Below are 15,816 nucleotides of genomic sequence, written 5' to 3'. Positions count from 1 at the left end.
GTAAAGAAGGTTATAGCACCCTCACAACGCCCATCAAAGAATGGTACCAGCTTAATTTCTTATTATCCATTGAACTTTAAAAATCTTACCAAATAGTTAATTATTGAAAATTATTCTTAATTAACTCTAATACTTTTGACAAAAAATTAAAAAAATTCATTCACCTCAAGAGTATACAAAAAAACTATTATTTCTCTTATAGAGTCTGAATTGTCAGATTATTTAACATTAAAAAAATTTCAAAAAAAAATTAATACTTCAACTTTTTCTTGACATTTCTTTTGTTATTTTTTTAAAAAATGATTAATGTCTTTATTCAAAGAAATTTGATACTTTTAATTTTTTCTCAAAAAATATCTTTTGAAAATTTTATCTTCAAGAAAAATTAATACTTTCAACTTTTTCTTAAAAACGTTTTTTAAAATTTTTATTTTCAAGAAAAATTGATCTTTCAACTTTTCTTCTAAAATTATTTTTTGAAAATTTTATTTTCAAGAAAAATTGATACTTTCAACGTTTTATTAAAACTTCTTTTTTATTATTGAAGTTTTTTTTTAAAAAAATTAATACTTCAACTTTTTCTCAAAAAAATTTTGTTTTTAAAAAATTTTTATTTTTAAGAAAAATTAATTTTTTAACTTATTTTGAAATTTTGAAATTATTTTTATTTTTATTTTTTAGAACAAAGATTTACCCAAAAAATAATTAAGTAAATAAACAAAATAACACAAGAAAATATTAAACAAGTCTTGACTCAACTCGGCTTAAAAAGGCTTGGCTACCAAAGTGAATTAGGCTCGGTGGCTCTTTTTCTGGTAATCCAAAATGCTTAAACAGGTTGATAGGTTTTTTTTTTTTTTTTTAGATTTTGGTGTATCAATGGCACCGTCGACACCATAAGTCGCCACCACCACCTTCCTTTTTGTTTTCTGTTTTTTTCTTTCTTTAACCTCAAAATTCTAGTCAAGAATCTTACACCTGAAACCTTATTCTTTGATCGTTATCGTTCTATTAATGTCAATCACAACAAAATCCTGCACCTGAAATCGTACTCTTTAATCGCCTCCATTCATAAGTCACAATAAAGTACTGCACCTAAAACCCTATTGTTTGATCATCGTTGCTCCGTTGATGTAAGTTACAATTACCACTGCCTTCTTTATTGTTTATTATTACTGATTTTAGGTTGATTGTGGGTTATCTATTAAGTTTCAGATATTTCGCATTTTGGGTATTTCGTGGGTGATTGATTTTGTAGTAAATGTTTAGGCTACCGATCATGCCAATTTCAGTGATAGTAGGATTAGGTAGTTTGGTGAAGAAAAGAATAAAAATGAGGTGGAGCTGCGAGTAATTGTTGGGTTTTGCTCTATATTTTTTATTATGTGTTTTTCATTTTGTCCTTTTTCACTCTCAAACCAAGGTTTTAAATAACATGATGAAGATAGGATTTGAATTCAAAAAAACTGAACATCCTATCCTCTATAATTTGAATTTTGAATTTAAAAAAAAAAACACCAGAGTTTTAAACATTTAATCAAATACTCAAAATTTCAAACACAAACCCTTATCACCTTATTTATCTTTTTTTATTCTTTTTATTCATTTTTTTGTAAAATTCTAATAGAAGCAAAACAGTTACAAATGGCTTGGTCTAATCCAAAATATAATCTAGTCCTAAAACTCAAATGCTAAATCCAAATCTAAATAAGTTAGGTCCAAAGTCCGAATTAAATCAACTTGAAATTCGAGAATAACATAAGACAAAATAAGGTGTTTACAGCATTTAGAATTTCCAATAAAGTTAGGTTTTTTTTTTTTTTTTTTCATACTTAAGAAAAGAAACCTATGGTTAATGAGCTCACGGTTGTAGAAATCAAAGATTGATTGCTACATGTTTACTAAAATCTTTACATAATTACTCATGGAGAAATTTTGAAAAAAAAGTCAATATTTTCTAACACTCACCTAAAGTTGGCAAACATAAAATTGATTTAGAGTGACCAACTTAAAAATTTGCAAAAATCAAGATCCGATATATTTTTACGGAAATGATCGTCAAAAAAAAATTTTATGAAAATTGAGATACACCCGTTTTGAATTGATGTGAAAGGAGATGTCGAACTTTTGCAGGGGCAATTTTCCCAAATAAATATATAAAAATATGAATTCTCTTGAATTGGATGATTTGGGAGGCTGATAGTAAAGGTCGATATGTAAAACTCGCATGTGAAAAGATAAAAATTTATCAATGAATATTGAGAAAGATAATATGTATGATAATAAAAAAAAGTCTTATTGAAAAGCCTGAATTATAATAAGAATAAAGAAAATAATGAGAGTTAAGAACAAATCCGCTTTGATAACATATTAAATTTTTTTAAATCAATGATTAATTCCTTCCTAATTATTAATCAAATCGTCTCATAATTGTCCTTAAAAATATTTTAGGGAAATTCTTCCAACAACCACAGACAAAATTATATTGGTTCACATGAGCTTATATAAACATTACTACTAATTTTAAGACTTATATAAAGAAATAATACTACTAATAACAGCAATTATTTGCTAGAAAAACAGTAGGAACTTTGGGGTAGTGGGCTTCACAATTACAATTAATCATTGTAAGACTATCATCAATTATTCCAAAAATTTAATTGAAGAGAATACAAAACATAAAAACTTAATTGACCTTAATTTCTAATGCATCATAATACCATACAACATAAATTTAACATCTCTTCATCTAAGTATATATTCATTTTCATGCACAAGCTCAATTAAAAAAAAAAAAAATCTAAACTTTAACCCATTTAATGACTTCATGGGTTTTTTTTTTTTTGGACAGAGACTTCATGGGATTTTTAATACCCCATTTAACAGGTAAAGATTGAGAATTATGCATGACAATGGTTGCACTTGACATGTTATCCTCACAATATCATTATAAATATCTCAATTAAAGACTCTCACCAACCACTCAGTATAGATAATTAAACCCAAGGATAGAGAAAAACAAGCCAGACAAACAAACAAGTCAAACATTGCCTCACAATTTGACATGATCCATGAATCATATATAATGGCAATTCAGAACCGGTCAAAAGCCTGACAGTTCATCCTGTAAAATCAGCTCATTTTTTTTATATGGAAAGAGAGTGAACATCAATAGGTCACTAACAGACCTTTTGGCCTGGTATATTATTATTAGTTTCCCCTGTAAACAAACTCCTTAATCAACACGGCTCAACAGCTCTGAAAAAGGAATAAAACATATTAAAATTAAAATTGGAATGTAGTATTGTGAAGAAAATTTGGATCTTTTGCTGATTTTTTAAGATAATATCTATAATAAGAAATAGAACCGGAATTTAATATTTATAAATATAGCATTCTGTAAATTTAAATTTTAAATTTCAAAATTTATAATCGTTTTTTTATCTCTGTTTTATGATTTTTTTTTTTTGTAAACGATAAAAATATTTTTACCTAGAACAAAAATATGAGAGGAATGTTCATTTTCTTTCTTTTCTTCAACAACTACTAAAAGAAAAAAAAAAACGGGATTAAAAGAGTGTGCTTGATGATGTTTGCATCTCATTTTTCTTGTTTAAAACCTTATTTTATATTTGAAATATCTAATATAAATCTCTTGAAAGGACAACCCTTTGATTAATTTTGCAATTAAAAGTAGGGCGGCGGCCTGTTGTTTTTTGTTACTCTTGATTCCTTGAACCATCTCAGCAGCACTAGCGATCAATGACAAACTTTCGCGTTAGTTGGGAGGGGTTAGGCGGGTGAAGTATATGTTTAACTTATTTATTCAAGTTTACCAAGCAAGACAAATCTAGCTTTTGTTGTCTTCCTCCTGGAGAAACCTTTCATAAACGGGAACTTCAATTTGTTTATTTTTATCTAATCAAAATTTGTTTTGAGCTATCAGCTCATAGGGCAGAGTGGGGAGTCGGCTCGATATCTTGGTACAGTTTCAAAGTCCAAACTCATACAAGCCGGCCGTCCAAATCCAAGCACGTGCCTATATGTTTTACTTTGAAATTTGTCTTTTAAAAAGTAAAAAACTTGTATTCTTTTACTTGAAATTGTCAGAATTTAAAATTTAATAATTAAAATTTTAATATTTTATTAACAAATTACGTTGTTAAATATTTGATATTTGAATAAATGATCGTATATTAATCACTGATCGATCAAATGTTCGGGTGCATACTAGTTCTTTAATAAGTTTATCGTTAAATGGAGATGAGAAAGTAACAGTACTACTGCATGCTACAAGAAAACTTAGCTTAGTTAGGTGATGGATTTGCATATCTTCGTGTGAAAACATTTTATAGAAAAGTAGGACAAAGATCTGTTACAGTCGGGGCAAATCCTAATTCATTTATGTGAAGCTCTACTTTTCCAAGACCGACTATAATGTGGCCTGTAGATGTGTGCGCTTATTTTTGTAATATTTCGTCTGGTGATGTTATTGACAAATTTATCAGAAACCAATGACTGATTCAAGAGTTTCATCTGTGCCTTTGAACAAGACAGATCATTAAATTGGATTGAACTATGGAAGTAGGCATCCTTTGTTGGACAATAACGCTAGTGGCACGGTCCCAATGGGAGAAAATTTCATAGATCATACAGGTTGGTGATGATGATGGTGATCAGCACTTCAGTTTCATGGTAAAACATCTCTTTTTGGTAATTATAATAATCATATACATGCATATATAATTCATCCGTGAGCCTGCAGCAATACGTTCTAAATTCAACCACCTACCCAAGTCATGCAAATATTTGGGAATGTAAGCCCCCCTAAGCTTTGCCTCCATTTGGCCTTTGGGCAACAAGTTCCGGCTAAATGATGCCCATAGGTTTATATATTGCGAAAATAATTATAATTAACATCAAGTAATTTTGGACGTTGGATTTCTTAAGAAGTGATACTTATCCAAAAAAAAAAGTATTATATATAATATTTAATGATTTTTTTAACATTTTTATGTCTTAATAGGAAATAATTTTGTTCATGACAATTGTAATCCTTTTTTTCTCTCTTGGGTCTAAAATGTAAATGTGCATTTCTTTTTTTACTTTTTTTTTTTTTTTGCAAAGTAAAAAAGGCTTCAATCTGATATAAGAAAAGATTTAAACTTCTATTTAACATTATTTCTTCAAAATGATTATATATGAACCAATAGAGTTATGTTTCATATTATACTTTTTTTTTATTCAAAAAAAGATAAATTTTAGGGATTTACGTGTCTGACTACAATTACGATGATTTTGTAACCTAATTTCAATATCAAGTTCCCATCTTCAAGGACTTATAATTATAAATTTCAATATAATCTGATGAAACTAATCTATTGTTTCTATATCTTGCTTGATCTAATTGGCGGCTTTTACAGTGCCAGGATTCTACCAACCAACTCCAATATATTAATTTATAAAATGTGAAAACTTAGTGATAATGGTAAGCCATTAACATCAACATTGTCAATTACTAATAACTCGATTGCATAAGTATATTATCATGTGTGAAGGAGTCAGCGACACTTGTGTCGATCTTGATGACCAAGTATCCCTTGATAAAGACATTGTCTGATTATGGATAGGCCGACATTATTTAACACGATAATCACAACCAGGTTGCAAGAAAATTCAATATATAAAAGTAAAATCCAATGACTTTGAATGGGTAATTGACAACAATTTTAATTAAATTCTAGAAGCTTTCTTGTACCAGGGTTCACAGGTATGTTTTTTTTTTTGCTCTTACTTCATCCATACGATCGATTGACCTCACATAAATGAAATATTATCTTCTCTTTTTGATTGCATAATGCTCCCATCACCACTGATATAACCATTTCGATTCAAAATAAAGTGGATTCCTTTGCCTTTTTTTTTTCTTTTTTTTTTGCTTTTTCAATAATTGAAGTCTTTGAAAGATATATATGGGGCATATATGTATAAAACAACTGTTCATAATGTGTAAACATGTCACATTTTGGATAAGATTTACTTTGGGATTTTTCTCTCTCTCTCTCAATATATATATCTTATAATTCCCTCATTTGCTGGAGTACATTATATGTACTGCATATATTTGTATTTAAACTTGGTTGGTAGCCTACACTTCGATCACCTCTCATTAAAATTATTTCATTGATATTCAAAGTTGACATAATACTCTACCTTTTTCAAGCTTACCTGATGTTTCTGCAACGATAGTCAGGCTCCTCCTATTGATTAAAGGTCTGCAATAAGGGCTGGCTACTACTAGATCATGACTTGAACAAAGTCTTCTTTCAAACTGCCAATCCCTTGATCAGAAAATTCTCTCCACATCAACATCTAGGCGTCCCGAAACACTGTCAACAATTATATATAGTACTTGTGACGAAATAGGGAAAGACCTTTTGGATAAATACTGCCGAAAATCTTTCTTATAGAGTAATTACATTAACATTATCTTTAGCATGGAAGCTAGATTACCATATGATAGCACTCTTGACCTATGCAAATTTCGCATTAAATCAGGTTGAAAAAAAAACATATGGCTTTTAAAAAGAAATTTATTTAATTTGGTGGTTAAAAGATGATATGGAAATTGTATAGTTTGAAGTCATGCTGTTTAACTTTCAAGCACATTGACGTGGCAAGGGAGTAGTTGCAAAGTTAACTTATTCTTACCATCATGACAAAATAAAGGTCTTTGAAATACAAAAGTTGGATTCCATATTTTTTTTTCCCAAATCTTTCTTTATATAAATGTTCTAGAAATGTGTTTATAGATGAAAACTGAACCTTGAATTTTCAGATTGAGAATGATGTAAAGCCTTTCCCGAAAGTAGTTAGGTGCTGGAGATTAATGAAAGTGGCCCAAAGCTAGACATAACGTGTCAAAACATATGTAAGAATCAAGTGGACATGAGCAGCTACGGCTTTTATTTACTAACTAATATTTGGTCCAACGTCCAAGTTGTTGCCGATACATGAAAGAGACAGGAAAGACCGAGCAAGTTTCAGAATTTCTGCTCTTTGCTTCAAAAACTCGTAGTATGAAAATCATTTTCCCGACAGTAACAGATCCAGAAGGATTACCAGAAATAAAGATTTTTTTCCCTTTAATTTGTTACTCACTTTATTGTAAAATCCCACTAACAGCAATACGCATGCTTTGCACCGTACAAGTCATTGTCTTGTTCTTCTCGTTGTCCCAAAATATCTGACTCCAATTTAGATTCCTTGGACTGAGGGGAAGGAGAGTCGGATTCCTCAATCCTCAATAATTCCCACGGGCCACGGCTATGCCAATTCTTTATCGGATCGTTTCATAAACCTTGGGCTTCAAATAGCAAATCTGGCATTCGGCCTCAGTCCACGCCACTTTACTCTTAATAAAAAAGTGGAGGCCCGTGATTTCAATTGATCATAAAAGCCCATGATTTCCACCTGTAGGCCGAAACAAGTGCTAACTAAAGTTTACCCGACTGCAGTTAGACTCAGAGCCTGAAATGTAGGGAACTCTTCCATTAAAAATTTTTCAAGGATAAGCAATCATGCAAATGCAAAAGTTTTTGCCTCCATTAATGAGAAAAAGTAAGGAGATGGAGTCCGAGATATAGTTTCGAGGCCATGGCGCAATTGGCGAAGGATCACTGACAAAAAATAAAGAATAGCTGGAAGAAGTAGGAAATTTTCCCCCTTCGCCAATGCCCTCACTCAATAGACCCAAATTGTAGTTTTGGGCTTCTGTTCCTTTTTCATATTCCATGGTCAGCTCGAGGTTCTTAACTGGCCAAGCTCGACATTAACATACTTCCTAGTCCAATCTAATCCAAGCTATCAAGCCTCTCTCCTTGTCTACTATTAACATAAAAACAGAAAGAGCTAGTGAGGAAGTTGGCATTGATGAAACAAGCCATGCATCCAAATGCATGCGATTAAACACGCAAAAGGTTGAGTGAGGTGAGGTGGCTGAATCACTATTTCACTACTTACTTCCATGTGGATAATGGAGAGTGGAAGTCAAGACAGAATAACGGCCGGCAGGCATTGATTTCCACCTTGAAAATATCCTAACCCAATAAAATACTAATACAAACTTCCCATCAACACATTATCATGGTCACACTCAAAACAAATCCAACTATGGAAACCTAGTTCGTCTATCTTCTCTTAGCAGCATTGCAAAGATTAAACCCAGATTTTTCAAATTCCTGCCTTTGGTATATTATTTTAATATATATTAAAAGTTTCTTTTCAAGTCAATGATCTATTAACTTTCTTATGATCAAAGATCATTTTTATAGATTTGTACTTTTTATAATTTCCTTTCAAATCCAACAATTTTGCACATTAAGACATACATTATAGGATTATTATTCTATAAATCAACGGTTAAATCTTATAATTTCACAATCGAGTTTATATTATTGATATATTTATTTATTTTAAATAACACATAAAATAGTGATGTTTTAAATAAATATTTTGAATATATATTTACTTTTTAATTTCATTCATAAAATAAAAGAAAAATTCATCAAGTACATTATAATAATAACCCTTAAAATATAAGCATTATCATTAATAAAATCCTCTGGCTAAAATGCTATAGTAAAAAAGTGATGTTAAAATGTCAATAAAGGTGGGGCAAATGATTATAGTTTATGATTTTGATGTAAAGTATTTTGTCGTAACATATAAATACATGCATCTATCATTAAATATAAATTAAAAGAGTCATTATTAATTTTTTTTATTTAGGTACGATTAGTCATTTCACAAAATTTATCTCATTTAAACATAAGTCCCAAGATTGATTTAGGTATTTTTAAATAATAAATTATGATTTATAAAATCAGATTTAAAATTCGAGAATACAATTATACGTGAAAAATATTATGGCACCCTCGCAGCTCCTATTCAAATGATGGTATTAATTTGATTTCAAATTATTTAAGCTTTAACCATATTTATGATTTATAAAAAATATTTAATATTGAAAATAAATCTTAAAATTACTTTTGATAGCAATTTAAGATAATTTTCTCACATCAAAAATATTCATAAAGATTAGTGTCATACTTTGAAGAGGCTCTATCATTGGATTCATTGATGTATTTTTCAAGAAATAATTAGTAAAATCATCTACTAGTTTGGTAAATTTTACTTTGGTACAAACCCCCACAATAATTTAATGATTTTTTTTGTAAATTTATTTTTTAGGAAATACATTAAAATTTTTAATAATTTGATAAGATTTAATTTAAGATGCAATCATTCAATAGTTTGATAAGATCAAAACAAAATATTTTATAAATTTATTTTGAAAAAAATAATTTATGAAATTCTTCAATAATTTAATAAAATAAATAAAATTTAAATTCACGAAAAACCTTTCAATAATTTAATAAGATTTATAAACTTAATTTAAAATTTTGTAATCATTTTTTTAATAAACAAATGAATAAAGCAAAGGCATTTTTATAAAAAAAAATAATAATAATAATAATTGTTTAATTTAAGATACTTAGTCAAATAATAATAATAATAATAATATAAAAATTAAAAAAATAAAATAAATAAAATGGAAATGAAAACATAAAATAAAATGAAAAAAAAAAATACCTGAAGAATAGGTCGAATTCAAAAACAAGCAGACATGCGAGTTGCGTATAGGTTAACGGGTCAAAGGTGTTCTGTAAAATAATACCGCTTTGACTACGCTATATAAACAAAAAATCTTTATTTTTCTTCAGACCGACCCTGAACCTTTATTTCTCTTTAAGAAAATGCTCTCGCCTCTCTCTAAAAGAACTTGCCTGAAGCTTAAACCGGCCAAGATGAACCCAATTTCCAAAATCGTGAAATTCATACGGCCGTCGAAAACTTCAAATTTTCTAGAAACCCTTACAAACCCAGAAGCTAGCCGTTGCACAAAACCTTCCGGCCGCTGTGACGTTGATTGAAAATTTCAAGTAGCCATCGAAAAAATCATACAAAACCCAAGGTTTTCAAAAACTCAAACAAAAATGTTCAGAACTAGCCCATAATCCAATCTACTTTTTCAAACTCCAAACAAACTAAAAAGGTTCTACGATCAGAAAATCTCATAATCAATGAAAAATCATCACAAAATCCCAAATTAAAATTTCCCCAAACAAAGTCCCAAAAAAGCCAAAGTCTTTAAAATCCCATGTGCTCAAAATTTCTCACAATATTCAGCGAGACTTATGGCTAATAAAATCCCAGAAAATTCCCACCAAAACATCTAGAAACCACAGAAAAAAACTTAAAACTATTTTCCAACTCTCCAGATGGCCCATAAATTGACCTAACACCTAAGCTTGAACCTCTGCTTAGAAACTCCTAGATGATCTTAATAAAACAATGAATGAAAAATCAAATCCCAAAAAAACAGATTTAAAAATAAAAACTCAGAATCCAAATCGATTCCCTTTAAAAAACCTTTGAATGCAAAGAACTTTTTATATTCTTTCTGTATATTTCCCTTAAAGAATTTTTGTCCACGCGTTTTCCTTTTATACTTGAGCATGATTTATAGAGTTTCTTTTAATAGAAATTTTTTAGATTTTACGGATTCAATTAATGTTTGAATCCTGAGATTTTATTCTTGTTCGATTGAGGTCAATGGCTGTCTGATTGATTCTGTTTCTAATTTCATGCAGATGAAATCTGGAAGATCTTCCCTTGCCCGACTCAAGCAAACTTTACTTTGATTTGATTTTCTTTCCTTTTTTTTTTTTTTTTAATTCTTGTGACTTTTTTTAAAACAATTAAAATAAATAAATAATAAATAAACAAATAAAACAAATTAAATTAAATTAAAACTAAAAGTTTTTCAATTAAACCTTAAGCTTTCCAATCATACCTAATTTATAGTCGAAGCTTGTTTTTAATTTCAAAAAAATTTTCAAATAAAATAAATATGTTGCATACTTAGGTTCAAACTCTCATAATTTTTTTTTCGATAGATAATTTATAAGTTTAAAAAATCTCAAAAAATTCATAATTTTTTTTTTTTTTTTTTGTAGACCGATAAATTGCTAAGATCTTGAAAATAAAATAATATCTCTTACTCCAAAATTTTTCTAACAAAAAATAAAAGTGATGTTGGAATTCTTCACACAAATGTGTGGTTTGAATAATCTTGACAAAACAATCACGAATTATGCAATTATCCCTAACACTTTTTTTAGTGGACTCTTACCTAATGGACTAAATGGTATATATGGGTAAAGCAGATATATAACATTATGGAAGAAAAAGCTCATTTTCGTGAAATTTTGCACCTCAAAATGATCACTTAACATGAGCCACGAAAATCCAATTTTCTTTTAAGGGAGCTAATTTTAAAACACAACACGACATGAGAACCCATCTTTCCTACCCTACTTTATTATAAACGTAGGAGAGTTGTTGGAACTGGTGAGAGATAGCCATCAAGTGATTGCCACGCAACAATTATACATGGGAGAAGAGGACCGCTCATTTCTCATGCGTTTGGCTTTTTGGATTAGTTGCAGCTTGGGCTGAGAGGCTCCTGGTTTATATGATTGTATCAACCAAATCGGTGCTATAGCTGCGCAGCTCTACCTTAACTGTATGATATAAATAATATTCTGATTAGTACTTTTAAACCCTTGACTGCTACGATCTAATTCAACTATTTATATAAATTTTTTTATATTTATAGTTAATTTATAAAATATTATTTATTTTAACTAATAAATTTTACTATTTTAAGGTATTATTCATTTTGATTCATAAATTTTATGATTTTATTTTTAAAAAATAATTCAAATATTAGAGTTTAGATATATATATATATATATGACGATGAAATTTTAGAAAGAATTTTCATCGTGTAACACTTACTTTTTATAAAATTTTAAGAAGTAACTCTTATGATGTAGTGCTTAACTCTCATTTGATTGATGATCGTTTTAAATATTATTTTTAAATATTCATATTCAATATGCGAAATAGTTTGTATTGATTCGTACGTGTCACGGTTTTATTTAAAAAAAAAAATTTACATAATAAAATTTAAATTTTTATATATATATCATAATAAAATTTTAAATTATTTTGATGTAATATTAAAGTAATAATGTTATTCTAATATATATTCTACAATAAAAAAAGACTTTGGGGTTTGTATTTGCTAGCATTTGGAGCAATATGGGAATGAAGTCTCAGCAACAAAACTAGACACATGTCATTGCATGCAAAAACTAACGATCCAATTTAAAAGCTATTTTTAGCTTTGCCTGAGTTGCCTGGCATGAAAATTACTCACATATTACGATGCCCCAGAAGTTGTCTCCTTCCTAATGGATTTCAAGTTTTTTTTATTTTTATGATTCTGAAATCTCAGCTGATGACTGACCTAAACCACTAAAGAAGGGGAATTTTAGTTGTTGCAACACTCTAGTTGGTTCAATGGTTATAAACAAGCACAAGTTATATATGCAGTTGGGGCTTGTCAACAATGTCAAGAAAAATAGATTTTTAACAGAGCCTGTTAATCTTCAGACAGGCTATAGCTTTTTCTTGGTATCAAACATGCAGAGATTTGCTTGAGTGTCTTAACTCATAGGCAGATATATTCCAGGATGTTATCATTGTCACCAGACTCGATGAAGGAAACAAGAATAGATAAATGAGACTCTGGTGAGCTGTTCCGAGTCATAAATTGGTTGATTGGAGGGGGGACCCTTTCCACATAAAGATTGCTCCATACTCCCTCCCAATCCTTCTCAGCTCCCACCCTACTTCAAATTTTAATTCATCCAGGAGGGAAACAACAAAAGGAAACAGGGCAGAGCTACACCACTTTCAAGATTATCGTTATCTTTAATTCAAATACTAGTCCAAATTGTTCTATTTACAAGGAACAACTAAGAATTGTCCAAAACCAACATCAAAGTCCATAATCCGTCCAACAATTAAACATCAAACACGAAATTGCTCCGGAAACAACCACTTCAAAAACCTAAAAATACACCAAACTTGTGAACAATGAACACTTTGGCTTTTCATTTCAAAGCCAAAAAAATATATATCAAGCAATAGCAAGGAACGTGGCCCTCACGCCTAATGTAGTAGTTTCCCTTGCTTAGCACAACATTTCCCATTCACAATATTTTTGCTTTCCAACTGCCATTCCTTAAAATTTGTTGAACGGTTTCAATCTCACTCAATAAATCACTCATTAATTAACAAAAACTGTAAAAAAATAAATTTAAAGAGGAAAAAAGTGGAAATTAAAAAAAAAAAAAAAAACAATTAAAATCCTTCCTAACTCAGTTACATCCCTAGAAACCTACCGCACCCACCCTGAAAACTTTTGAACTAATGTACAACGCGAACCGAAACTAACTCGGGCCTTTTGAACCGGACACAATCAACCTATTCAGTACTTTCCCTACTGCTCTAAAATCTATTACTATGTTTTTTTTTTTTTTAATTCTAAAGTTATCCAAAACTGGGCACAACCGGAGGAGCTGAACCGGGTATGGCCTGGCCCAAAGTTTCTTTATTGCGCCGCATCTCTAGCACTTTCCGGTGATGGTTCGAGTGTAACTCGCTTGAAAATGTCGGGCTACAAGCCGGCCTATACTCGGGTAAAAGCCGGCCCGACTTAAACCTCACTCCGCAAGCGTTACACAAAGTCTTAACCCCCATTGGACCGGCTCTCCATTGTGGCGTCTTAGTAACTCCACAATGGCTGCACCTACGTGTCGGCTGGGTCCCATTCCCACCGCTCCATTCGGTTGCTGGTCTCTTCTTATGCTTCTCCACGGAAAGCGGTTCAGACAGTTCAAAGGTTGAACCTGAAACACTGTTTGAGCAAACGAGCAAAGGGCTTGAAGGGCTAGAGGAGGTAGATGATGAAGTGGAACTTGAAGAGGATTCTGTAAGAGAAGGGGAAGCGACAAGGGACCAAACTCGACCACCAGTTCGAGTGCGCTTGCTCCTGGCTTTGGCTGGAACAGGAGTTGTAAAACATGTCGTGGTAACCGGTTTTTCCGGTTCAGGCAATTTGTTGTCTGGCAACTTCGGCTTTTCCATTAACGTTCCGGTGGGATACGCCGTAGAGTGTTCCGAGAAGGAATCCTCAACAAAATGAGACAGCCATTCAAGATTCGCCACATCTTCCGCCTGTAAAAATGGCACCTTTTTCACCATTAACAACTATACCCCAAAACCAAAATAGGAAAAGAAAAAAATTCTTAAAAAAAGGTTCTTTTTTCAAAGTACCGGAACAGCGAATTCGTTGGTGGATAAGGAACTGTAATCAAAACTGGTAGTCTCGTTAGAAAAATGTTCCTCTTGGCTTAGCTTTTGTCTCTTAGGCGAAGAGGAAGCTGGTGCTTCTTCTTCATCTTCATGTTGTTGTTCGAGGAAGCCCTCTTCGTTAGTGAAATCAAACAAGTCGTCAACAGAAAAGTCATCACAAGAAACCCCATTTTGTCCATTAACAACCCAAATGTCCTCCAAAAACGCTTTGGGGCTTGATTTCAAAGCCATCTCCTTCCTAAAACTGGTCTTCAAGGCTGCTTCAACGCATTCCATTTCCTAAAACAAACATATAAAAAAACCTCAGAATCTAAAAACAACCCAGAAAAAGAAAAACACTTTCACAAAAAGTAAAAGCTAAAGATTTCCAAAATTGGGTACCTGAAGAGAAAAGGGCAAGAGAAAGGAGGTGCTTGAAGATAGAGGAGAAATGGAGGTAAAGAAGAAAGGGTGGTGGTGAGTTTGGTCAAGCATTAAATGATGGCAGAAAGCGTCCGTGGCCTGTACTAAAAGTGCCCGTTTCTTTCTTGGTTATCCCTCTCTTTAATTTTTACTTTTCTCTCTCTTCCAAACACAAAAATATTTCTCAATCTTTTCACCTGTATTTAATTTTCTTTCCTTTATACGTTGGAAAATTTTGTATTTATAACGGTAAGAAAAAAAAAACTGACTGAATTTACGAGGAGTACCCTTGGATTATAAAGAATCGGACTTTTCACTGTCTGGTTTCCGACACGATTAGGAGGTCAGGTCGGATCAAATTCTGAGAATCTCGATTTTTTTTTTACAAGAAAGAAGAGAGATATGTTGTTGTCCGGCCTACCAGAAACCAAGATCGTGAAGACCTAGGAAACCGCCTCCTTTTTGTTCGCATTCTTCTTTTTATTTTTCCTTTTTACTTTTCTTTTTGTTCTTTGGTAAGAATTTGGCCCCTCTTTTTTGACTAATTTACGTTATTTGCCTACCGCGTTGATCGCCGCTCCTCTTGGTTGTTCACCGCCACTTCCCCTTTCTTTTATTTCCCGCTCACTTTCTGTTGCTTTTTGTTTTCTCTATTACGAAATTGACCCCATAAAGATAGAAAAATCAACATTGAACAGCTGTTTTTTATTTTAATTATAAATTTACTAATATAATTTTTTTAAAATATTATTTAAATCAAATGAATTATGGTCGAATTCGATTTTTATCATAATTATTCGTTTTTTAATTTGTAAAAAAGCAAAAAAAAAAATTAATATCTTCTTTCTTTATTTTAAATTTTTTATCGAAAGAATATTATATATCATATTTGATTATTATGATACAATGAGTGAAATTAAAGTTTCTTTTTTAATGGTAAGTTAATGAAATATGTACAATTGAATTTATAAAGCTACATTGAAGGGTAATTACTACTATTTAATCAAAATGGTACATATGTAAATTTATCAATTACTTATGTATAAAAAGATTTAGAAATTA

The 15,816-nt window shown here is 30.8% G+C and overlaps 1 protein-coding gene across 1 annotated transcript; it reads right to left on the bottom strand.

Moving 5' to 3' along the window:
• Positions 1-13,062: 13,062 nt before the first annotated feature.
• Positions 13,063-15,207, bottom strand: LOC111317223 (GATA transcription factor 5-like). The gene is made up of 3 exons (XM_022919649.2): positions 14,734-15,207; positions 14,314-14,631; positions 13,063-14,214 (listed from the first exon to the last, which is right to left on the bottom strand). The coding sequence occupies exons 1-3, from the start codon at positions 14,824-14,826 to the stop codon at positions 13,528-13,530; spliced, it is 1,098 nt and encodes a 365-aa protein (XP_022775384.1). The 5' UTR covers positions 14,827-15,207; the 3' UTR covers positions 13,063-13,527.
• Positions 15,208-15,816: the final 609 nt, after the last annotated feature.

Source organism: Durio zibethinus, chromosome 24 (genome assembly GCF_047325235.1).
Source record: "Durio zibethinus cultivar Kanyao isolate XHJ-2024 chromosome 24, ASM4732523v1, whole genome shotgun sequence".
NCBI classification, from domain to species: Eukaryota; Viridiplantae; Streptophyta; class Magnoliopsida; order Malvales; family Malvaceae; genus Durio; species Durio zibethinus.
Note: the sequence above shows the minus strand (reverse complement) of the source record. Positions and strands in the feature narration are given on the sequence as shown.

Coding starts and splice junctions, on each gene's coding strand:
- LOC111317223 (XM_022919649.2), bottom strand. CDS start 14,826: ATGCTTGACCAAACTCACCACCACCCTTTCTTCTTTACCTCCATTTCT. Junction 14,632..14,733: donor TCTTGCCCTTTTCTCTTCAG/GTACCCAATTTT, acceptor TGTTTGTTTTAG/GAAATGGAATGCGTTGAAGC. Junction 14,215..14,313: donor CCAACGAATTCGCTGTTCCG/GTACTTTGAAAA, acceptor CCATTTTTACAG/GCGGAAGATGTGGCGAATCT.